At 41.9% G+C, this 24,682-nt stretch overlaps 1 protein-coding gene across 7 annotated transcripts in view; it reads left to right on the top strand.

The window, feature by feature from the left end:
- The window catches only part of LMO3 (LIM domain only 3), a 91,714-nt gene that overhangs the window by 15,053 nt on the left and 51,979 nt on the right, over positions 1-24,682 (top strand). For all 7 annotated transcript variants that reach the window (XM_078376400.1, XM_078376401.1, XM_020808564.3 and 4 more), the window contains one exon: positions 4,489-4,702. In XM_078376400.1, coding sequence (XP_078232526.1) covers positions 4,497-4,702 — 206 coding nt within the window. In that variant the 5' untranslated portion in view covers positions 4,489-4,496. The remainder of the gene's footprint in view (positions 1-4,488; positions 4,703-24,682) is intronic.

Raw genomic sequence — 24,682 nt, 5'->3', positions numbered from 1 at the left:
ACAAAACTAGTCTTCCCCTCCTCCCCCTCCCAATATTTTCTTTTTTAAAAAAGAAAGTTCATAACAAAATAAATGGAACTTCTCACCCATATACAACTACTTCAAGATTTATTCATGACCTGGAAGTCCATCTGGTTCCTGAGATTACCAAGGGATAAAGAAGCACTGATGATCTGGGTTTTTATAAAGGATGCGACCTCACTTATAGTTTTCCCCATATGTTTAGATCCTCAGCACAGTTCTTGCTTAGTATTTTACCATGACCTAACATTTTCTGAATGAGACCACAAATAGGTTCTGTGCAGTTAAGTCAAATGTTGACTAATGGCAAACTTTTTAAGAGTTTTCTAGGTATATAATATATAGAGGTGGTTTACCAGTCCCTCTTGTGGGGGTGCTCTGGGACTGTGTAGCTTGCCCAAGGCTACGCAGGCTGGCATTTTCTCCTGAGAGGCACAGTGGGGAGCTGTGAGTTTCCTTGAGGATTCTGTTTGGGACTGAAAGGCAAAATGTAAATGCATATTAATAGAGGACCATCAGGGTACCGGTTGGTTCCCTGGGTCACCTAATGTGGCTGGACTGATAAATTATGTTACATCTTCCAGTTGTTATCCAGGTAGAACTATGGAGCGGCAAGAATGACATCTGCAACTTTTCTCTGCCCATGAAGTGCCCTGCTGTCAGAGACTTAAGACACCAGACCTTATGGTCCAAGCCCTCTGATACCCCCCCACAACACACTTGTGTACTTGTTCCATTCACACACCAGTGCTTGCTAAGGGGGTGGGGAGTTCTAACATTGCTCTGCAGCACTTGGTGATGGATAGCTCTGCTTTTCTGTTGGACGTATACCGAAGTTTAGCAGTACTATTATTTAGCTTTACCCTGCGTGCAAATTTTCTGACTCAACTATGGAACAAAGCTCATAACCAAAATTTTAAGTTTCTGAGCTGCAAGGAAAACATGGTTAATTTCTGTACGTATATGTAAATCCTAAATTACAGGGTGCAGAAAGCTGGCTATTGCGTTGTTTATTGCAGAGGCTCAGGCAGAATCCTTCTCTTGCTATCTGAACTTTCTAAGCTGCCACCTGGAGTTGCTAAGAATTGGGCTCCAGGGCTTGTGCAGATTTGGTGTATTTATGTCTCTGCTAGGCTTATATTCTATCCATTAGGGTTTCTATTTAAAGTTGAAATGATTTGTTTCATTATTCCTCGGTGTCTTTCCCTAAAGGAGGGAACAGCATTCCTCTTTCATTTTCCTTTCTTTCCTGTCCCATTTCGGTTGCCTGCAGCAGATTATAAGTTTAATTCAATATCTAGAGTTACCACTTTAGGGACCCATTCTTGGCGCTTGGAACATTTCAACTCTGAAGGCCGTTCTTTCCAGACCGGAGAAAACTGTCATATTAGGGACCTAGTTGAGACATGCATACTCATCACATTCTTTAGAATTTAAATAATGCATATCCCACCTATTACACTCAGTGTTTTGGAGATCCTTGCTGTGCATGCTTAAGTGAAATAAAAGCAATCCTTCTTAAATGTAGTGATAGTCTTGGAACATTGCTCCTAACTTGGTAGTGATGTGATATGTCTTGTTGCAGTTGGATTGGATTGGAAGAAACCTTCCCTGGTTCAGGGCGGGAACCTTTGTCTGCAGGCTATTACATTTCAGGCAAAGATAGTAAGCGATCTAAAAATAACTATTTAAATCAAGACGATACTGAGGATGAATTCTATATTGAAAATGCATCCTGATAACTATAATACAGTGGTGCCCCGCAAGACGATGTTAATTCGTTCAGCGAAAATCGCTGTCTTGTGAAAACATCATCTTGCGAAATGCGGTTCCCCATTGGAATTCATTGAAATCCGTTTAATGCGTTCCATTGGGGAAAAATTGTTGTCGTTTTGCGAAAATTGTGCATAGAGAAACGGTTTTGCAAAGCACGGATCAGCTGTAAAAATCGCTGTCTTGCTAAAAACAGTCCTGAAAACACCAGTTTTGCAAGCCGCAGACTCAGCTGTCAAAATCGTCATCTTGCGAAAATTGGTCCCGGAAAAAAAAATGTCCTGCAAAGCACGGTCCAAAACATCGTCCAGCGAAAATTGCCCATAGGAAACACCATTTTACGAAGCGCTATAGCGATCGCAAAAACTCATTGTCTAGCGAATTCACTGTTTTGCGAGGTAATCGTCTAGCGGGACACCACTGTATATGCATAACTCAAGGCTTGCATCTTGGGAGGAAATAAGAGATGCAGTAAGATCTTTTGGAATTGCCATCCAATTTGAATCAGGAGAGATTCTGAGGGGAAAACGATAAGGCTGGCATTTATGTGTTTTTGGAGAGAGGGTTGGTTACTCACATGCCGAACTGGAGGCCAAGACATGTGTAAGTTTGATAGCCAAGTTGGGCTGTAACTGTCATCTTTCTGGGGTTCCCCATTTGAGGGAGCAGGAACAGTACACCAGAAAAGGTTAATGTTGAAGAGAAATGGATCTGTTTGTGCCTTGTTAGTTTACAAAAGAAAGGGCCTAGCAGGGATGTGATTGAAGTGCATAAAATTAAGTATGAACAAAAAAAAATTAGTTCTGTTGGGTACAGAATATGTTCTGTAACTACTGAGATGTGCTGTGCAATTAAGCACACAGTGCCTCCCAAATCTGCATGCCAAAGAGGCTCAGGGTACCTTTAGGAGAAATGAAAGATGCAGGAAATTATGTGAACAGACATAGCGGCCAGGTATGGCACAGAAAGAATAATACGCAGAGGATCTGTTGTACCTGGCAGTAAAACAGAAAATAGCTTGCACTCGAGCAAAAAGCAAGTAGAAAATATCTCACTGTGTTCTTGGAATAGATTGGTAGTAGGATTTGTGAGAAAACGTGAAAGCTATTATCTGGAAGTCACCTTCTCTATTCCATTCCTTCCTCTTCTCATCCCCTGATCTCCATATTTTGCCGGTTGTATGTCACCTTTGTTTGCTTTTTAAATGTCTGGCAATGTAGCTGAAGCTAGCTGGATAGTTCAGTGGCTTAAGTATCTGGCTGCAGAGTCAAAGGTTGAAGGTTTGATTCCCCACTGGGCCTCCTGTGAGTAGAGCCAGGCTGTGCGACCTTGGGCAAGCTGCACAGTCCCAGGGCATCCCCAGAAGAAGGGAATGATAAACCATTTCAAAGTACTCTCTGTCTGGAAAACCCTGTAAAGAAAGGTCACCATAAGTCAGAATTGACTTGGTGGCAAATGATGATGATCTGCAACTAAATCATCTGTTGTTCCAGTCCTGTTTTTTTAAAACTCCCCACACAGTAATTGCTCAGAGTGCAGGGAGGATTATGTAAGACAGGTGTGGGTTATTTGGGATAATGGTTTCTTTTATTTCACATTAAAACAGATAAAACTTTGCATAGGAAAGAAACAGGAACATCTTAAAATGCATACATTATGCACACTATAAACAGTGGGGGGAAATGTGCACATTAACATTTATGCAAAAAATATGCACCTTTTCAAATGGAAAAAGTATATTTAAATTCTCTTGCAAAGAAAAGAAAACACTCCTTCATTTCATAACCAGCTTTCAACTGAGCGTAGGGCAAGAATGCAGGTGGGAATCGGGAAATAGGAATTAATTTTAGGATTGAGAGATTTTTGCATCTGCAGTATGGAGAAAGGGTGGAGGAAGTCTCATAATGCTAGATTACTGCATCACCCAATAAAAATATATCAGTGGTAAATTTAAGAAGAGTGCAAGGAAGCATTTCTTAATAGAAAGCACATTAATTACATTGTGTGGAATTTATTGTGATAAGGAGTTGTGAGAGCTACTGGCATTGGTGGATTTAAAAAGGGATTGGACCAACTAATGCCAGTAAGTGATTTTGGTCCTAATGGATGGATGGAACCCTCCAGTTTTAAAGATGATATGTCAGCTGAGAGTTGGGGAAACTACCTCTGTTGCTTTATTATGATGCTTGTGGAACTTTTGGGGGCATCCGGGTAAGGACAAGGTGCTAGATTGAGTGTAACTTAAATCACATTTAGTAGGAAGCCACTATTGTGTTGGAGATCTAGGACGCAAACTGTCACTGGATTATTATTATTATTTTATTTGGAGGTAGAAGTTATGTAGCAGCCTTCCCTGAGAATTTCGAGCTTCGATGTCTTATCATCTGCCCCCAACTGGGAGCCATCCATGGTGGGTCAGACGTGAGCTCTCATCCCAGCTGTAGGATTTCTGGAGTTGTAACCCAAAAATAGTCATTCTGGTTGGGTTCGTGAGAATGGTTCCTAATGGAACACACCATATGGGAGGAGGCAAGTCTAGAGAAGAAAAAACTGAGAAATTCTGAAGAAAAGGGGAAGTTTGAACTCTACTATCAAAATTCTTGTTTGTTGCTGGGAGGGCGGTGGAGGAGAAAACAGCTCTGCCCATCTCTAGGCCGTAACTTAATTCCACTTTCCTCTCTCTTCTCATTTCAGGTATACAAATGCTCTCTGTCCAGCCAGACACCAAACCGAAAGGTTGTGCTGGCTGCAACCGTAAAATTAAAGACAGGTACCTCCTAAAAGCCCTGGACAAATACTGGCATGAAGACTGCCTGAAGTGCGCATGCTGTGACTGCCGTTTGGGAGAGGTAGGCTCTACCTTGTACACCAAAGCCAACCTTATCCTGTGCCGCAGAGACTACCTGAGGTAGGAGCTCACTTTTTCCTTCCCTGCCGGCCGCACCCTGCACTTCACCCCCATTCTTCCCATGTGTGGCGCACAGCGTAACCTAAACAGGGCAGGCCTTTTCTGGTGGCTGTTGCTACAGAGACCTTGCCCCTTGAATGCACAATGACACGCATGCAGATTTTGTGGGGAACAGTATATTTATTTATTATTTATTTATTTATTGGACTTATATATCGCCCCATAGCACTACAAGCACTCTCCGGGCGGTTTACAATTTTTTAATTATACAGGCTAAACATTGCCCCCCCAGCAAGCTGGGTACTCATTTTACCGACCTCGGAAGGATGGAAGGCTGAGTCAACCTTGAGCTGGCTACCTGGGATTTGAACCCCAGGTCGTGAGCACAGTTTTATATCATCTATGAACTGCCTTTCAGTCCTGGTGCTTGTATAAATAAATTTTTTAAGAGTGGGATGGGTTTTTTTTCCACACACGTCTCGTTCCAAAGGAAGGTGTCTTGTTAAGACCTTTGTATACAATAGTGATTATGGTTGGACTGCACGTTTTATTTAAAATCAAGGTGCTTCTGTGGCCTGCTGTCTCTAGAGTAGCAGCTTATTCCATGGTAAAACTATCTAACTTTAAAGCAAAGTGTGCTGCTTATATATTGTCCCATAGTGCTTAAAGCACTTTATGGGCAGTTTACAATTTAATTATGCAAGCTACACATTAAACACCCACCCACCCCAGCAAACTGGGTACTCAGTTTACCCACCTCAGAAAAATGGAAGGCTGAGTGAACCCCAAGCTAGATACCTGGGATTGAACCTGGGTTGTAAGCAGTGTTTTGACTGCAATACAGGAGTTTAAGCACAGTGTCACAAGGCTCCTTACTATAACTTTAGCAGCTATGGCTGCTGAGTTGGAAGGTGTGTGTATCTCTGACGAACAGAAAACCAGTAAATCTAGGAGAATAAATTAGTATCCCTCTTCTGGATGGGAATAGGGGTGAACTGAGGTCACTGCTTGAACACATCACTTTTTTTTTTTTTTGGAGTACAGCTCCCAAAATAACCCAGCCATCAGAGTATTCTTAGGTTTGCCCTTGAAAAAAATAAATGCCTGCAAGCAACGACCACACACCAAAACTATATGTAATCTGTTCTTTGAATTTGAGGTGTGTGTTATGTAAGAGCCTGTTATACAGGGATTATATATTTTAGTGCCCTCCCATCACAGCATGGAGGAGAGGACTATAAGCAAAATGGGTTTGTGTGTGTGATGGGATAGAAACCCATCCCCTTTCTTGAACACAGCACTCTCTTGCAGAAGAATTTTGGTGGGTCGAGAAGTAGCTGGTTGAATTCCTGTGCCCTCCGCCTGCAGAGGATGGCAAAGTCTCTGAGCCAATAGCATCAGAAGTGTTACCTCATTTGCAAGCACGGGATTTAGTGCTTGTGTTCACAGCGTTATGACCAGTTGCAGATGATGTGATTGCCTGATGATGGAGGAGTGAGTGCCAAGACAAAGAAAATGGGTCTCAACCTCAGCCATAGCTGATTTTGTACTGGTTGCCCAGTTTCCAAGTCCTACCCAAAACTGACAATTTCTGACCTTGTGGTTTTGAATTTAAAGTCTTGACAATCGTAGTACAAAAGTGGAAATATGACCTGAGAATTATTCTATATTGCTAGTGGCGGGGGGAGTCTTTAAATCTGTGCATGGTATCTGGTTAGATGAATAGGAGTGAACAGAACAAATAAGTGAGAATTCGAGCCAGTTGAGTGATCGGCAGGAGCAGGAAGAGGCACAGGAGCTTTGTTTGAGTCATCATTAGCCATGAAAATAATGGTGTGACTCTGGGCTGGTCATACTGTCTCAGCCTGTACAACTCCATACTATAGTATAAGGTGGAGACAGAGAGAACTCTGTATGCTGTATTGTGCCTCTTAGATGAGGACGAAATTGTAGCAGACAAATAATGTATAAAGCCTACAAACTGATGTCACAATCCTATTGTCAGACACTAGTGATGGTGCTGTTGAATTCTGAATATTAACAGCAAAGATGTTTTGCATCTATTAACAAAATAACTTGCATACTTGCTGTCAAAGTTCAGATCAGAATTTAAAGCACTGTAACAGGGCAAAACTCTGTCCAAAACAGTTGCAGTTGTTCATTTTTGCTTTTGAGAAGACATACGGCTTTCCACTCCTACATGGAAATATTACTACACTTCTCCTTACATATCACCCTATAGCTCTTGAAGCACTCTCTGGGCAGTTTACAGATTAATTATGCAGGCTACACATTGCCCGCCCGCCCACCCACCCTGGTGAATTGGATGATCAGTTTTGTGGTTTAGTCGTCAAGTCGTGTCCGACTCTTGGTGACCACATGGAGACAAAGCACGCAATTTATACTGCAGAAGGGCCCAGGTTCAACTTAGTATTCCCCAGTTAAAAGGATCAGGTGGTAGGAAAGACTTGTGTTTGAGACCTTGGAGAGCCATTGACAATCAGAATAGACAACAGTGGGCTAAAAGCAAGTAAGTCAGGTTAGTATTAAGCAGCTGTGTCCTGAAGAATGGGTTGTTGGAAGGATATTTTCCAATACCAAGACACCTAAGGTGCTGTGATCCTTAGAAGCAAGAGGTATGAGTTTTGTGCTTTCTGGTATGATAGCTAGACCAGTTCCAAAACTGACGGCCTTCATGTTTGCATCATCCTAGTTCTCTCCTCCACGGTAGCAATACAGTAGGTACTCTTTCAGTATTAGACGCTGTTCCAAGACCTCTATTCAGCGCATGTTACCATAGTCTCTTGAGACTGAAGGGTGCCTACTTTTCCTTTCAGGCAGAGTTTCTTGAGAGCTAGTGACAGCATTGAGCAGCGCTGTCACTAGCTCTCAGTATTTCCTACAACTTTCAGCTGCACATGCTTTGTGTAGCACTTTTACATTGTACCAAGCACACAAGATACCATAGGCAACTTTGTGGCTTGCTCAGACTGTACTGCTCAGTGGGTTGATTGCTGTGGCCAAAAACCGCTTGCTTATCATTAGTGATTGGCACAACCCTCCAAACCAGTGGTTTGTGCTGGTTCATTTTTCGGCCAATCGGGTTCAGTGCTTCCCAATCCCACTTCCTTCGGTGGGCACCCACTCGGAGGCAGCGCCCTGGTTCTTCTGCCCCGCCTCCTCCGTGTCCTGACCCAGTGGGTGTCCAACAGAGGAGGCAGGCCTGGAAAGTGCCAAATACTTTCAGCTGAAAAACCAGTACGAACAACTCATTCAGCCATTTGTTCCCTGCCTATCAGTCAGTTGCACTAAAGCAAGCCCAATGAATCATTCCAGTGCTGAAGTATGTCACATTTAGAGTAGGACCATTTGAATCAACAGAACATATGGACTGACCAAATCTCCCCTGATGCAATGGGAGTACCTTAGTGCAATTTATTTTGTTAAGCAATGGTACTTTAACCTGCATTTTGCTTTGCTTTTTCCCTGGAGAGGTAGAATGTAGCACTGCTTGATCACACTGAAATTAGGTCCACTCACTCATGGCTATGCATATTTCCTTCTAAATGTATCTGCTCCAGACTAAATGTACTCAGTTCCTTAAGCTTTCCTCACTGAACTTGTTTTTCATACCCCTGGCTGGTTTCATTGCTGTCTCTTGAATCTGTTCCAATTGGTGTACAGTAATAATCACAATAATGTGCCATTAAGTGATTTCTGATTTATGGCAACCCAGACAGAGGATACTCAGAAGTGGTTTACCATTTCATTTCATTTCTAGGGACATGGTGGTGCTGTGGGCTAAACCGCAGAAGCCTGTGCTGCAGGGTCAGGAGACCAAGCAGTTGTAAGATCGAATCCACGTGACGGAGTGAGCGCCCGTTGCTTGTCCCAGCTCCCGCCAACCTAGCGGTTCGAAAGCATGCAAATGCAAGTAGATAAATAGGGACCACCTCGGTGGGAAGGTAACAGCGTTCCGTGTCTAAGTCGCACTGGCCATGTGACCACGGAAGATTGTCTTCGGACAAACGCTGGCTCTATGGCTTGGAAATGGGGATGAGCACCGCCCCCTAGAGTCGAACACGACTGGACAAAAATTGTCAAGGGGAACCTTTACCTTTACCTTTTCTCCTGGGAGTGCCCTGGGACTGTTCAGCTTGCCCAAGGCCACACAGGCTTGTTCTCCTGTGGGGAATTGAACTTCCAACCTCTGGCTCTGCAGCCAGATACCTAAACCACTAGGGACATAAAAAATGATTGTTAAATTCTTCACTCGTTTAGGCTGTCTCAACTCCAAATAAAACCTCGATAAGGAATGTAAGACTCAGAGAATTCCTTATCTTCAAGAAAGTGCGAGACAAAGGGTGTCTTTTCCTTCTGATAATCAAGGCGTGTGGTTGGCAACCACAGAAGGACATTCTGTCAAAACACAGAGAAAGGACCCCGCTGATGACGTTAGATCCTTAAAAGTCCATGTCACATAGCAACAGCCGTCATCATTTTGTATAATTTTGTTGCCTGTGTGAAAGTGTTTATTTGTGCAGTTTTGCTTGATCTGTGCGCAAAAAAATGGTGTCCTTGTTGAGAGTGAAGCAAAATACTTCACTACCTTGTGAAGAGAAAAAAATATAGTTCCTTGTCCATGCATGCAAGAAAGAAGAACCTGAGATTTATATCCCTAGCTGACAAGCCCCACTGTACTCCAGATGATATCTATGTAACGCAGAGTAGAGCGGCTAGCTTTTGATTACAGAATTGGTCTCGCCATTCATGGTTTCCGTTTCTCCCTTTTAAACAATCTAGCTGTGGATCTTCTCCATCTCAAGCTCTTGCTTACACTTAAATGTGCTATTTATGTTAAATGAAGTTGATGCACTTAACATAATTGCAGACAGTCATTTGCCTCATTGCATCAGGGTGTACTTAGCAATGCAATGAACCTGTACAAAAAGAGAAATCTTGATTTTTTTCCCCTCTCTCTAATACTGGAGGTAGTTAAACCTGTTCCCCTTCTGTAGGCAAATAAGCTTTCATATTTAGTTACTGACTCGATCAGCATACAAAGAATAAACTGCATGGGCTAATGATCCGATTTGGGTTAAGTTGTTGCTTCAAGCTTATATGGGCCTTTGAAGATTCGGATGCTTTCTCTTAAGCACCTTGGAAAAGCTGGTTGTATCTAGGTGCTTTCGGTTTTTAATGCCTCCTAGACAGACTGGCCAAGTGTCCCAGTAGACAATCATCTATTGGAAAGGCAGCTCTTGGTTTTGGAATTGTCCTGGTCTTGTTCTAAGCCTTTTTTTAAAGACAAGAAGCCATAAGAATGGTGATCAGGCATAAGGGTCTTTAAATTATTCAGCGACAGTTAGCACCTGGATACTAGGCTGAGCAAACACACAGACCACCTGGCCACAGCCTTCCTACTATGGTGACAAGTATTGTAATTCTATTTAAATTATAGCAATTATTTCTACCCGTGCATCTGTGCGTATCAATTAGCATGTGCATATCTTATGCCAACCTGTGTCTTCTCTTGTCCTCCTTTTCTCTTTTTTTAGCAACGTAACCAAGGATTATGCATCTCCTGTGAAAATGGCAGTAGCTTTTTCTTTTCTCTATCAGCTCTTGATAGCGAGTGGCTTTATTTCACAAGAGGTGTAAATAGGCCTTATGGGTGGGTCGAGATTCTGCAGGAATGCAGAAGTGCTGAATTAAGGAGTTGGGTGAAAAATTGCTGATTCAGAAGAGTGGTCAATGTAGTCCAATATCCTGTTTATTACCATGGCTGGACAGGCGCCTCCTACAAGAGTTACGGAAATCTATTTAAAATAATGCCTCGGTTTACGATTCTTTTTCGCAGTACGAAACAAATTTCCCCAGAATGCATTGTGCCTTGAGGTTTATAGCGCCGCCCCCGTTCCTATGGCAAACCACATTTTGGTTTATTAATTTTTTTACATTACGTAACATCCCGGAGAATGCATTAAATTCGTAAACTGAGGTACGCCTGTACTACATGGAGAGGCTGTTCACAACCTGAATATGTAAGGATTTGACAGGGAAATATAAAACCTTTCTTCCCCCCCCCCCTGTCATCAGCTTCTTCATATTTTTTTAAATGAAAATCTTATTATTGGTATGCTCTTTTCCTAATATATAGTTTTTCACCATTTACAAAAGTATGGTTGTGTGAATTTTTGAAAACTATTCATTTTGAGTTATGTTGAGTTTACTTGCCTATAATGCAAAAAGAAAAAAGGGGGGATTTATTTCTTGTAATAGGAAACCAAAGAGTATGTGCATATTTCCTGCAGGCCACAAAGTATACAAATAAAGTTAATACAAGTGTCTTTTGCACCCATAAATATATCTGCCACCACCCTGTGTGTGGGTGTATATTGTCAGAGACAACAGTGATGGGAAACCTTTTCCACCATTATAATCTTCTCTCTGCGTAACCCTTGACTAGTTTCTAAGTCTTCCCAGCATTCATCAAAACATAGTTTAAAAATGTGTCCCTGAATCAGAATTTGATGGGGAATTAAGCTTTCTTAAGAACATTCAAATAACTACAGTGGTGCCTCGCATTACGACGTTAATTCGTTCCAGCGAAATTGCTGTAGAACGAAAACATCATAATGCGAAAATAAAAAGCCCATTGCAACGCATTGAAACCCCTTCAATGCGTTCCAGTGGGCTGGAAATTCACCATCCAGCGAAGATCCTCTATTGGGTGGCTATTTTCAGTGCCTGTGCAGTGAGGAATCCGTCCCAGAAAACAGCGGGGAGCCATTTTATTTACCCGGTGGTCATTTTGAAACCGCCGATCAGCTGGAGGAAAGCGTCATTTTGCAAAGAATCTGTTCCCTGCTTCATTGCAAAGCGAAAAAACCCCAGTCAAACCATCGTTTTGCGATCACAATTGCGATCGCAAAAGATCATCGTAATGCGGTTTCGTCGTAATGCAGGGCAATCGTACAGCGAGGCACCACTGTATATTGAAAGTATAGGACTACCAGTGCAGTCTTCTTAACATAAAAATATGTGCCAAAAATTCTACATACAAACTTATCCAGAAGAATTCTCATTGTGCCTAAAATATATTGACTATGGCCCATAGCATACTTAAAGGACACAGACAGCGGGTTATGTAGATTGTGGATAAATAGCTGCTTGTTTATCTTTCTTGTTTCATTTTTCTTTATTTTAAAAGCATTTTATAATTTGCCTTTCCTCAACCAACAGTGTCATGTTAAATAATAACATACCCGTTTAAAAAAATAACAGATTTATTTTTTAAAAAAAACTACAAGAGTAGCTATTATTAGTTTTAAATGCTCTTGTAAAAAATGATATGGATTGAAAATATTAAAAAGCATCGTGTCTTGCTACCACTCAATAGAAAACCACACTTAATTCCCTTGAATTTCTGGACATCATAATATTGAATTTACAGAACATCTAATTAGTGCTGGTAGATCTTTTCCTTAGAGACTAGAAATAGTGTGGTGATCCCTTGCAGTCATTCTGATTGCTGCATGTTCTCCTAGAAGAGTGGCTCTCTTTGTGCAATCCGCTCTCTGCCTGACTAACGCAGACTTCTTCCAGGGTGGAAACCATCAGCTGCATCATGTTTCGTTTAAAAACAAGTACTGGGGTTTGCAAGAGGTGTTCTTGTTGCTGCGTTCTATGGCCTCCAAGAACATCTCGATCCATTACACTTTTTTAGATGTACACTTATCTTTTAATCTAGAACTAGAAAGAAGTAAATCTGTGAATGCTGTGAACAGGGAAAATGGACAAAAGTACAGTGGTGCCTCGCAAGACTATTTTAATTCATTCCGCGAAAATCATTGTCTTGTGAAAAAAATCGTCTTGCGAGGTTCCCTATGCATCGGTCTCAAAAAAAGGTCTTGTGAAGCATTGGTCTAAAAAAAACCACATGTCTTGCGAAGCACAGTCATAGGAAAAAAAAGTCTTGCGAGGCACCATAGTGATCGCAAAAATCAATCGTTTTGCGGGTTTATCATCCTGCGAGGCAATCGTCTAGAGAGGCACCACTGTATATCCTTTTAGGTCCACTTCACAGAACCAAAATTAAAGAGGGGAAGAAAATTATGGTGAAAGGCCAAAAATACTGCGGCGCCTAAAAGACCAACAGATTTCAGTGTGAACTTCCATGGAACATTCATCCATTGATCACACGGACAAAGTGTGAGTTGCACCACCTTGTTCGAAGTCATGGGCCATGCCTAATGTGGTGGCAGAGACCAGGTCTCACTGACCTTGAACGGACGGCATGGGCTTCTGAATTGTTTCCAATCTCAGTTTTAAGGTGCTGATTTTGATCTCCAGAGCCCTAGAAGGTATCAGGCCAGGCTGTCTGGGCATCAGCTCCTCGAATACCCATCTCCCTGGAACCTGACATCCTCAGTGGAGGTCCTGTTTCACTTTCCACCACCCTGAGAAGTTAGGTGACTGAACAAATAAGATAGAATTCCCCCCCCCCCATGGCAGCACCTCAGCTGTGGAACACTCTCCCGAAAGCAGTGGCAGCGAACCTTTTTGGGCTCGCGTGCCCAAACTGGGGGGGGGGGGGAAACCCACAAAACCAGTGGGTGCCATTCTGCGGCAGAGGTGGAACTAGAAGTTGTAGAAGAAGGGGGAATCCCGGGCACGGAGGTGCCTCGAGACCTCACTTCAGCTCCGCTGCCAGCTGCTCTGAGCAGCAGAATAGTTGTTAAATACTTCAAATAACTAAATCATATCTCAGTGCAAGCAACTTCCTCCGTTTTGTACCATCAGCAGCTGCCATGCTTTCCCTCCAAGATTTACAGGAAGTGAAGTTTGGTGAAATCCATGATTGCTTCTTGCAGAACTGCAGGTCCCAGAATGTTCTATAAAGAACAGATTGTTTGTGGGTAGATATAAGAACTACAGACCTGGATTCATACATCTTGCCCTTCAAAACTCCCTCTCAGAAAAATAATGATGAAAAAGGAGAAAATCTTGATTTCACAATATATGTCCCCTTCATAACTGTGAAGAACGTTTGCTATATTCCTCATTCTCATTGATTTAGGCTCCGTTGACAACTATGGGGCATCTTGGCAAGTAATCTCCAAACCCTGTGAAATTCTTCATTTCTGGAAGGAGACCGTGATTCTTTTCTTCATCAAGACTTCTACAATGCGTGTGTGGTGTTTCTGTGGTAGCTTGCGTAATTCTAGTGTCCTTTCACAGTAGATAGCAAGGCACAAACATAGTGTGAGTACAGAAGGACTTGGGTAATAATTTTAAAAAGAAACTACCCATTTGATGCTTCTAATTTTTAAAAGGCTACATAGCACGGCAGCAGCAATTGTAGTTTTGAGGAGAACGCGCAATTTGGGCAGAAATTCCTGTTTGATGGCACCAAAAGATATCTTGGTTGTTCAGTTTTTTCTTGCATGCCTCCACCGTTGTAGCACTCAACCACCTCCTGAGGTAACTGGCATCATCGTTGCACTGCTCTAACAATTAAGAAGTTTTTCCTGATATTCAGCCTAAATCTGGATTCTTGTAGCTTGAGCCCATTAGTCTTTCCTTGTTCTTGCTTACAAGGAGGAGAGAAACAAGGATTTAGAACCCCATTTATTACCTTCAAAATATAACATGTTATTTGTCGTGATAAACGTGACTTTTTTTCGTCAGTGTACAGCTCCAGACTGATTCCTGGTACATTCTCTTTGTGGCAGATACATGGTATGTGATCAAATACAGTGGTGCCTCGCTTAACGACGATAAACCATTTGAGGAAAATCACCGTTAAGCGAAAACATTGTAAAGCGAAAATAAAACCCCATTGAAACGCATTGAAACCCGTTCAGTGCGTTCCAATGGGATAAAAACTCACCGTCCAGCGAAGATCCTCCATTTTCACTATCTGTATAGCGAGGAATCTGTCCCTAAACACAGCGGGGAGCCATTTTAATCACCCGGCGGCTGTTTTGAAACCGCTGATCAGCTGTTCAAAAAATGTTGTTTTGCAAAGAATTGGTTCCCGAAGCAGGGAACTGATCATCGCAAAGTGAAATTCCCCCATTCAGACCATCGTTTTGTGATCACAATTGCAATCGCAAAAAGATCGTCGTTAAGCGGTCTCGTTGTAATGCGGGGCAAACGTAAAGCGAGGCACCACTGTAACCTTTTTTCACAGGCAGCTGTGTGCCCGGGTGGTACTATTTCTGCTGCTGAAATTAGTATCTGGCACAAATACTTCTTTCTAGTATCTGGCAGAGTGATATGAAAATTAACTGAGCACCCAGCAAGTGTAGTTGTATTAACTAATGAGTTTCCTCAAATGTGATGAAACTTTGAAAGTGCAGCTGCTCGAACCAAGCTGGTAGCAATGTAGGTCAATAGCCCTTTTCACTTTGGGTTTTTAACTAGGCCTACCCTGCTGAGAGGCCAATGACTACAAAGTGCTGTTTCGTTTCAGATTTAATTTTGGTTGCATTTTACAGAAGAGCCGCTGTTCACACCCAGAGCTAAATTATCTTTGCTGTTTGAAACTTGAACTCCTCCAACTCTGTGATGCTAAATGTCGGGGGGGGGGGGGAATGTGTATTTTAGTAAACGCAAAGATTACTGTGCCTTTGTAAATATATATCTCTATATATTTAAAATTCCTTTCTCCAAAGAAATTGAATTAGTAGATTTTATGCAACTGTCATAATAAATATTCTAGCCAGGCAAATGGCTTGTGTAGAGAGGATTATGAAGCTCAGTATGGAGGATGTTTTTGAGTCCTTTGAATACATCCAGAAGCTTAGCAATTTCTTCTCTTTTTTCTTTTTTCTTTTTTTTTAACTTTTCCTTCAAGTTTTTTTTTCTTTTACAGGCCTGATAATTAGACTTGTAAATTTTTTGTTGCATGTCTTAATAGTTTGCTGAGAAATAAGCTTTTCTCGTAGCTGATGCAGTGCTGTACTGGAAGCCGGGAGAAAGATAGGCCAGGCACAAACCATAATCCCCAGAAAAACTGAAATGGATATAGTCAGGTTTGGGACCACACATTTAGCTCTGTCCCTGAAATCAAGTGGTTGAATGAATTGCGATAGATATCTTGAGAGATGGATGTATTTGTCAGTTCAGGTGACACTGAGTTTCTCATTTTTCCACCTGTTTATTCATTGCATTCTATTTCTGCATCATAATAATATAATTTATTGTCATTGTAAGTATATACACAGTATACCATACAACGAAATTCACATCATTTCATTTTCTTAAAAAGAATGATGTGAATTTTCATGGAGATTTAATGTATACACATGAAAATGTGTATGAATTTTCATGCAGATTTAACTCGATGTACTCATTTTTGTTTACTCTGATGTATGTTTTTCGTGCTTTTTATGTGTGCGAAAGAACTGTGAAGAATCCAGAAAAAGTGGAGCTATTGGAATATAGCTCGGTTACGGTTCACATACCTGTTCAGGATATCCAGACAAAGCAATGAATTTTGTCCAGTCCCTAAAGCTTTGCAGTAGGGAGTACTATACTTTGCATCCATGGCAATCTCCTGTGTCGTGAACAGTCTTGAAAAACTTGTACTGTATCCTTAATCGTGCAAGGTGTCTGCAGGTATATAGAAAGCTCCCACGGGAAAAAGTCATCTCCAAGAAGAGGGAGATGGTTCTCCTATAATTATGTGAAATGTTTGGAGAAGAAACTGCGTCACTTTGGAGTCCCTCCAGTTCATTTGTTTATGTGCTGGTTGTTCTGCTGAGCATAATCCAATGAAGGCTTCCATTGCAGGGATCTAAGGCAGGAAACATGGAAAAACACTTGTTCTCCCAGTAATCTCCACAACTCATGTTTAAGCCTTATGGACATGAATGAGAGCTACTATGATTCAGTTGGAAATTTATCAGGAGAGTCACCTTTCCCCTGGCAGACCTGTATTGTGCCCCAGTCTCCTGTACTTAACCCCAACCCACAACCAACCCCTTGAAGAGGATTCTGCTTTTTGCTTCTTAGGTAGCATGTTGGGCGGAAGGCGGATGCTAAAAGATTTACTTCTGGACTCTGTCAGCATACTGAGCCTGCTTAACTCTAACTCAGTCTAGATGGCAGAGGTGACCAGTGTGCAGAGCCTGTTTCTCGTAGAACGGTCACAGAAATCCGCAGTTAACCAGAACTGTTCTGCAATGTGTAGACCAACAGTTACCTGACTTCCTGGCATCACATACTGTTTGTTTGTTTATTTATTTATTTTGAGAAAACCCTCACATATTTCTTTTACCCCCTTCTAAACTGCTTTAATTTTTTTAAAAAAATAATCATTTAAAATAAATGCAAAAACTAAGCAAAATGTATTTTGAATTTAAAAAAAACACAGCTAGTTTTTCTCATTACAAGTTACACAAATATAAGTGGATACTATTCTTTTAAGGAAAACTGTCTTACTTTCCCCTTGGAATTACCTCACCAATACGCACTCAAACCCCATTGGGGAAACCATGGTATAGACCCTTGTTAGTTCTAGAACCGCTATTTTCAGAGACAGGCAGGTAGGGCATTCCTGTTTCTTGCTTAGGAAATAAAGGTTAAAATTAAAATAAAATATGATAGCTCAGGAAGATATGCTTTGTTGCAGAAATTCTCAGTAGCTGTCTTTGATCTCTTGAACTCGGCCAGCCTTCTGCAATCTGGTGCCCTCCTGCTATGTTGAGTAACAATTCCTATCACCCCAGTTGACTGAAGTGGCTGCAGATAGTAGAAGTTGATGAATGGCTGATTAAGGAAGGCTGTTGTAGACCGACAACAGTTACAACAATATTTGAAAACAAGCACAGTTCTTGTCATTGTGAACCATGGAATCTGTGGAAAGAGGGAGAATCTTGCAGATGAATGGAAATTGGAAGATACCAAAGGAAGGAGTACAGTGGTGCCTCGCATTATGATGTCAATTCATTCCAGCGAAATCGCTGTAGAACGAAAACGTAATGCGAAATTAAAAAGCCCATAGAAACGTATGAATACATTCCTATGGGCTTGAAATTCACCGTCCAGCGAAGATCCTCCATAGCGCGGCCATTTTCGCTGCCTGTGCAGCGAGGAATCCGTCCCAGAAAAGAGCGGGGAGCCATGTTTTTTACCCGGTGGCCATTTTGAAACCGCCGATCAGCTGGCTGAAAAATCATCGCTTTGAGAGAATTGGTTCCCGAAGCAGGGAACCGATCATCGCAAAGCGAAATTCCCCCATAAGAAACATCATTTTGTGATCGCAAAACTTTCAGCGTAAAGCGATTTCGTCGTAAAACGGAGTGCTCGTAATGCGAGGCACCACTTTATAGGGACATGGTGGCGCTGTGGGTTAAACCGCAGAGGCCTCTGTGCTGTACTGTCAGAAGACCAGCAGTTGTAAGATCGAATCCACGTGAGAGAGTGAGCGCCTGTCGCTTATCCCAGCTCCTGCCAACTTAGCAGTTCGAAAGCATGTAAAAAATGCAAGTAGATAAATAGGTACCACCACGGTGGGAAGGTAATGGCGTTCTGTCTCTAGTTGTGCTGGCTACGTGACCACGGAAGATTGTCTTCAAACACTGGCTGTACGGCTTGGAGACGGGGATGAGCACCGAGCCCTAGAGTCGGACACGACTGGACTAAATGTCAAGGGGAACCTTTACCTAAAGGAAGGAGTGGGGGATAAATTAGCTTTCTGCCCAGATGTGCTGTTTGCTGTTGGACATAAAGCTGGCTTACACCTGTATTATTGCTCTGGAGTTTCCTAGGCAGAACAGTGCTATTGAACAGCTTGCTCGTGAGCAGTGGACATACTAATCTATGGGACTCTTTTTAGGGTGTGTTTTTTTTAAAAAAACTCCAAATATGTAAAATTAAGGAAGGGAGGGCATACATTCAAAATAAACTGGACAATTCAGAATGGATCAGATGGCAGGGACAAATATTTAGTACCCCAAGAACATCTGGTACCCTAAGTTTGAACATCACTCCTGTATGCCATGCAATATATCACATAAAAGAACAAACCTCTTGCCAGTAAGAATGAGATAAATTTCTTTCAGGAGTGTCCCCACTTAATCATTTTTTTGCCACACAAATGAAGTGCAGTCATCAGTTGCACAGGAATGTGAACAGTGCAGTATTTTGGATGGCAGACTGCAAGAAAGAATGGAGGTAACTTTTCTTTCTTGAGTTTGTGCAGTAATTCAAATCCTGAAAGAGCACAGCAAAACGCCACTGGTTCCCGGGGTCTATGAAAATTGCTTACGTGGTGTTTCACAATTTATTTATTGGAAACATAACTAATTTTGAAAGCTTGCGGCAAGTAATAAACACATCAAAAGCTGACTTTGGGAATAATTTAGCAGGGAGTGAAAGGTGGTAATGGGATGAAGAAGACAGTATTCTAGTTTCCTTGTAGGAAAGCAAGGTAAGAAAAGATTCTCTCCTAACTGACAGTGAATGTATAATTGCTTAAGATTAAGCCTAAATTCTCCTCCATATCACATAATAGATTCAGGACATGACAGTATGTTTATTGAGAGGCAGTATGGTAGATACCATTATATATTTTAATAACCATCCTATGGCTTTTTTCAAGGGACTTATAAGAGTAGCACCCCCCCACACACACACACACACTTCATCTCAAGTGTCAGAAGTTTTGAAACTCAAAAGATTCAATTTATTTAGGTATCTGGATTGGCAGAGGCTTGCTGTGTTTGGATGTTACGTTAATGATTGTATTTTTCAGGTTACGATTCAGTTGTAGAGCTGAGCCATTGATTACAGGAGTGAGCCTACAGTCTGTGGACTCTCACATATCCCCCTCATATTGCCTTTTTTTTTTTTTTTTTCAACAGAGCCATGTGGAGTAGAACGGAATCTTATGATCTGGATATATAGCATATTGTCCAAATCCTAGACTCCACTTCTAACTGGTTACTTACGGGGGAAAAACCAATTTCATGAGCTGTAATGTGAATCTAGTTTATTTTCACTAACCGTAGTTAAGGTTAACTACAGTTTATCTTGGTCTGGACAAAACAGGAAACCATGGTTAGTCAAACGTGGAAGAATAATCTACCAGATTCTTCATAGAGATAATGAATGGCTGCTCATCTGAACCAGTCTATTGTTACAGAAGGTTTAAAAAATCCAACAAATCTTGGTCAGCAAGGCTAGTGGTGATGGATTCTTGCAGTTTTTCTCCAAGAACATATGGGGAGCCAAGTTTGGGAACCACTGCTAGAGAGCATCCCTTGCAGATAGCTTGTCCAGCAAGGAGAGGACTAATTAAATTCACATTCTGTCATGGACATTTTTTTCTTGGATTCAGAACTCTTTAAATTAATTACAGCCAGTGTGGGATAGAGTTTAGAGTTTGTACTCAGGATTCAAATCCCCACTCAGACGTGAAGCCCATTGGCAGTGCTTGAAAAATTTTTAGACGGTCAGCATGACTTGCAATATAAATTTAAACTAGGCGCTTTCTACATAACAGTGCATACAAACCCAAAATAAATATACCCTCAAGACTTGGGTTGTTTTATTACCTGCGTGCCTGTGGGGTCATGAAGCTTGTATCTTGAATGCCTTTCTTTTAAATGTCTCCACAAAAATAAAACTGAAAGCAAAAGTGCCAGGCCTCTTAAGGAGCCAGGTCGTTCAGTTGAAATTGGGAGCAGGGAATCTCCATATTCTCTAGCATGCCACTACTCTACATTCTCCTGCAGAGCTCTATATCTATGTGCCGTTCGAACTCTCTTCTCACGAGAAGGGGGCTGTGGCTCGTCAAGCAGTGTTTTTTGACTCATCACAGACGAGTGGATTTTTCAAGCCCTGCCCATTGGTTATCCTTGGGCCAAGGAACATTATTGGATGATCTGGAAGTTGGGTCATGGCAACTGGACTTTCTTATTTGGTTGAAACGTTTTGCTACTTATCCAAGTACAGTGGTGCCTCGCATAGCGATGTTAATCGGTGCAGCAAAAATCACTGCTAAGCGATTTCGTCGCTATGCGATTTTAAAAAGTCCATAGGAATGCATTTAAACCCCTTCAATGAGTTCCTATGGGCTTAAAACTGATCTTTAAGCGAAGATCCTTCATACGGTGGCCATTTTCGCTGTCTGGTAAGCGAGTAATCCGTCCCTAAACACAGCGGGTGGCCATTTTTTACCCAGTGTCCATTTTGGAACCACCGATCAGTTGGGGGGAAATCATCGCTTTGCGATAATCGGTAAGCGAAACAGGGAACCGATCATCGCAAAGTGAAAAAACCCCTTCAGACCATCGCAAAGCGATCGAAAAATCTTCATCGCTATGCGATTTCGTCATTAAACGGGGCACCCGTTAAGCGAGGCACCACTGTAGCTTCTTCAGTCTGAGGAGAGTTGGTAGGAGACCCCCGATATATCCTCCACATTGGTTTCACTTCCCCGTAGGCTGAATTAGGCTCGTTAGATGGACAGTTGATGGGAGCGTGGGGTGAAAATCCCACCGCAGCAGTCCTTCTCCACCCATTGTAATGGGTTGTTAACAGTTGTTAACAGTGATCTTTCTGGTGGGGAGAAGGACTGCAGAGGTGGTATTTTCACTCATCCCCATCTATTGTCCCTCTATTAAGCCTATTCAGATCTGGGTGAAGTTAAATCAATGTGGAGGATATATCAGGAGTCTCCCACCAGTTCTTCTCAGACTAAAGAAGCTATTTGGATGAGTAGCAAAACATTTTAACCAAATAAGAAAGAAGTCCAGTTGCCATGAATCAACTTCCAGATAACCTCACCTCGATGACTGAGTATGTCTTCACAGATTTATTGGATAATCTTGAGTCCATCACATTCTCTCAAGTCTAACCTACCCCACAGAATTGTTGTGGGGATTGCATGGCTGAAGGACAGCTATGTATGGTACCTTGAGCTCATTGAAAGAAAGGCTGGATATGAATGGAACTAGAGATGGGCACACACTGCTGAAATAGTGGTTCGCAAAAGTTTGCCCCATTGGTGAATCAGGTGTTTGGCACTTCCCAGTCCCGCCTCTTTGGCACCACTCCAGCTTCCCTGCCCCACCTCCTCTAGGTGCTGCTCTGAATGGATGCCTGCCAGAGGGAACGGGGCTGGGGAGTACCCAACACCTGTTCGGCCAAAGGACGAACCGGCCCGAACTGCCGGTTTGCCTGTTCGTGCCCATCTCTAAATGGAATTAATAAAAAAGAAATATGTTAACATTTGGTAGTACTACACCCATATTGATACTGTGATTTTATGTAGGCTTCATGTCTTACAAGACTGATCTAATGCCATATTTATGTATGTTGTTGCTGCATATTAAAATCAATAATGAATTCCATGATATCTCACCATATTTTTTCGACTCTGGAAATCCTTTATCGTTTTATCGAAACAAGTGTTCTGGATTGTCTGAGCAGTGTATGCAGTTTGTTCTGTTGCAGTAGGCCAACAGTGAATCTTTCCCTGTTCAGGGTATATAAGGATCACCTATCCCTGAATGTGTGTCCAAAAGCAATATATACGAAAAACATATATGAAAGCTTCTGCTAAGAGTGATTTATCTAATGCCGTATGGTTAGTTTTTTTGAAAAGCATGTTCTCTTAAATCACAGCATTCTGTGTATTTAATGATTAACAGCAAATTCTTGATTAAGACAAATTAAATGCATTGCTACAAATTGTTCTTGTTGGTAGTTTGCCTGTTCTCTCAAACGCTAATCTTTGATAGGCCCCAAATGGGTGTGCAGGCTGCTAATTCCTGGAATCGAAAATTCTGCAGTGTGTAAATGTAGCCCAGGGCAGATCTAGTATTGCTGACTACTTCTTGCAGTCTTGAGTGTGAACCCTTCAAGGTCTTCATCTGATCTCGCTATTGCACTTTTATTTCTAAGAACAAGTGTTACTGTAAAAATTGTTTTTATTTTGATATATATTCTTTCCTCTTTTTTCGAGGGGGCTTAGAAATGATGGGGCAGAAATATAGGGAACTACAGGGAGATGTTTCCTGGAAAAAATTAGGAAGAGCACATACTTCTGAAAAGTGTGATTCATCATTGTGTCTTTATTATTTTTCTCACTAGCTCTGTGACCAGAGTGGTTATATCATCTGACTAGGGATTGTACAGTTCACAGCAACATAAGGCAGCCGGGTTTGGCTCCATGAAAATATAGAGGGCAAGAGCCACAGCTCTGTGATCATGTCCATGCCGCGCTGAACGATTGCCTCGCATTATGACAGATCTGCTTTACGATGATGTTTTTGCGATTGCAAAACGATGTTTTAAATGGGGGAATTAAGCTTAGCGATGATCGGTTCCCTGCTTCGGGAACCGATTTTCGCTTTACGGCGATCGAAAACAGCTGGTCATCGGGTTTTCAAAATGGCCACCGGGTGCTTAAAATGGCTCCCCGTTGTGCTTAGGGATGGATTCCTCACTATACAGGCACCAAAAATGGCTGCCGTGTGGAGGATCTTCGCTGGACGGTGAGTTTTCAGCCCATTGGAACACATTGAAGGGTTTTCAATGCGTTTCAATGGGCTTTTAAATTTCGCTAACAGCAATTTTCCTGGAACGGATTATTGTCGTTAACCGAGGCACCACTGTAATTGGTGTGTATTTTCCATTGTGGCTGCTAAAAAGAGGAGTTTTTAAATAAACTGAACAAATTTTTGAAAACCTCTGGGTGGGTTTTGATTCAATTCTAATCCAGATGTAAGACTTTCACAGAGATTTAAATCCCTGCATTGGTCCAGTGTACTTGTCAGGATGTCTTCTATCGTATGGGACTCAGGTAAGAGATGGTGTGCCACATTTGTCACAACAGGCTAAGGCTTATCTTTCTGATACCTAGAGTGATAGCATATTCAGGGATGGCATTGTGGTCAGGAAAAAGTATCACCTGAATAAGCGAACTCCACTTGCCTTAGGATGGTTTGAGTCAAACTGAAGCCTGTTTGTTGGTGATGGTTGCGTGGTGTCTCTTTTAACATTTGTTACTTCTAAAGTCAATTGCTTTCCTATTGGACTTTAAACCAATGGTTCTTAACCTTGGGTTACTCAGGAGTTTTGGACTGCAACTCCCAGAAGCCTTCACCACCAGCTGTCCTGACTGGGGTTTCTGGGAGTTGCAGTTCAAAAGCATCCGAGTAACAAAGGTTAAGAACCACTGCTTTAAACCATGTTCTGAAGTTCTTAAAACCTGATCACGGTTGCATGTGGTTGTCGTGGCTAAACTGTACAGCATCTTGCAGGGATGCTCTGTATGCCTGGGAAGCATCTTGGCAGAATAGACTTACTGTTCTTCCTTTTATCTGTGGGTCTTTTTTTTCTAACATGACTGAGTGATAGAGTTTTTGTTTCCTTTTTCACATATAAAGAGCAGTCAGCTGCTTGTGAATTGCTTTTTTTTAATGTAACAAATGAGGGTGCACAACATCAGAGGGTAGGGAGCTACACCCAACAAACTGCAACTTCCCCATTAGTTGTTGTTTTTTAAAAAAAAAACAGCATCAGACTTTTGGAAAGTCCTATGGTGGTGGCGGTGGTGATGGAGGCTTCTACGAGGCACAATTGTCTTTCTTTTTCTATATGTGTTGGGAGGGTTACACACAAAGCCCTTCTAGGCAACATTCCATCCACTGCCCTAAACAGAATCAGTGACCAAGATTGGAAGGGGAAATGGTGGCCTTTAGGAATGTTAGGGATGGTGGTCCTCAGTGCTGCTTGAGCAGCTGAATGGGCGAAGGCATAAGCATCTCGAAACAGAGGGATTAGATGGCCTGCTGTATAGTCCCGTCTCTATCAGATTTTCTGTGTCTTTGCTCATAAGTTTGCCCTTTCCCGTGTCTGCACTCATGTTTTTCTTAACAGAGGGTCAATTTCTATATAAATCTGCATTTAAGTGCATCGTTTTAATGAATCTGTTCACAACACATGCGCTATCAATAG

This window comes from Pogona vitticeps, chromosome 5, assembly GCF_051106095.1.
Source record: "Pogona vitticeps strain Pit_001003342236 chromosome 5, PviZW2.1, whole genome shotgun sequence".
NCBI lineage: Eukaryota > Metazoa > Chordata > Lepidosauria > Squamata > Agamidae > Pogona > Pogona vitticeps.
The sequence above is the reverse complement of the archived record's forward strand: the minus strand, read 5'-3'. Positions and strand labels throughout refer to the sequence as shown.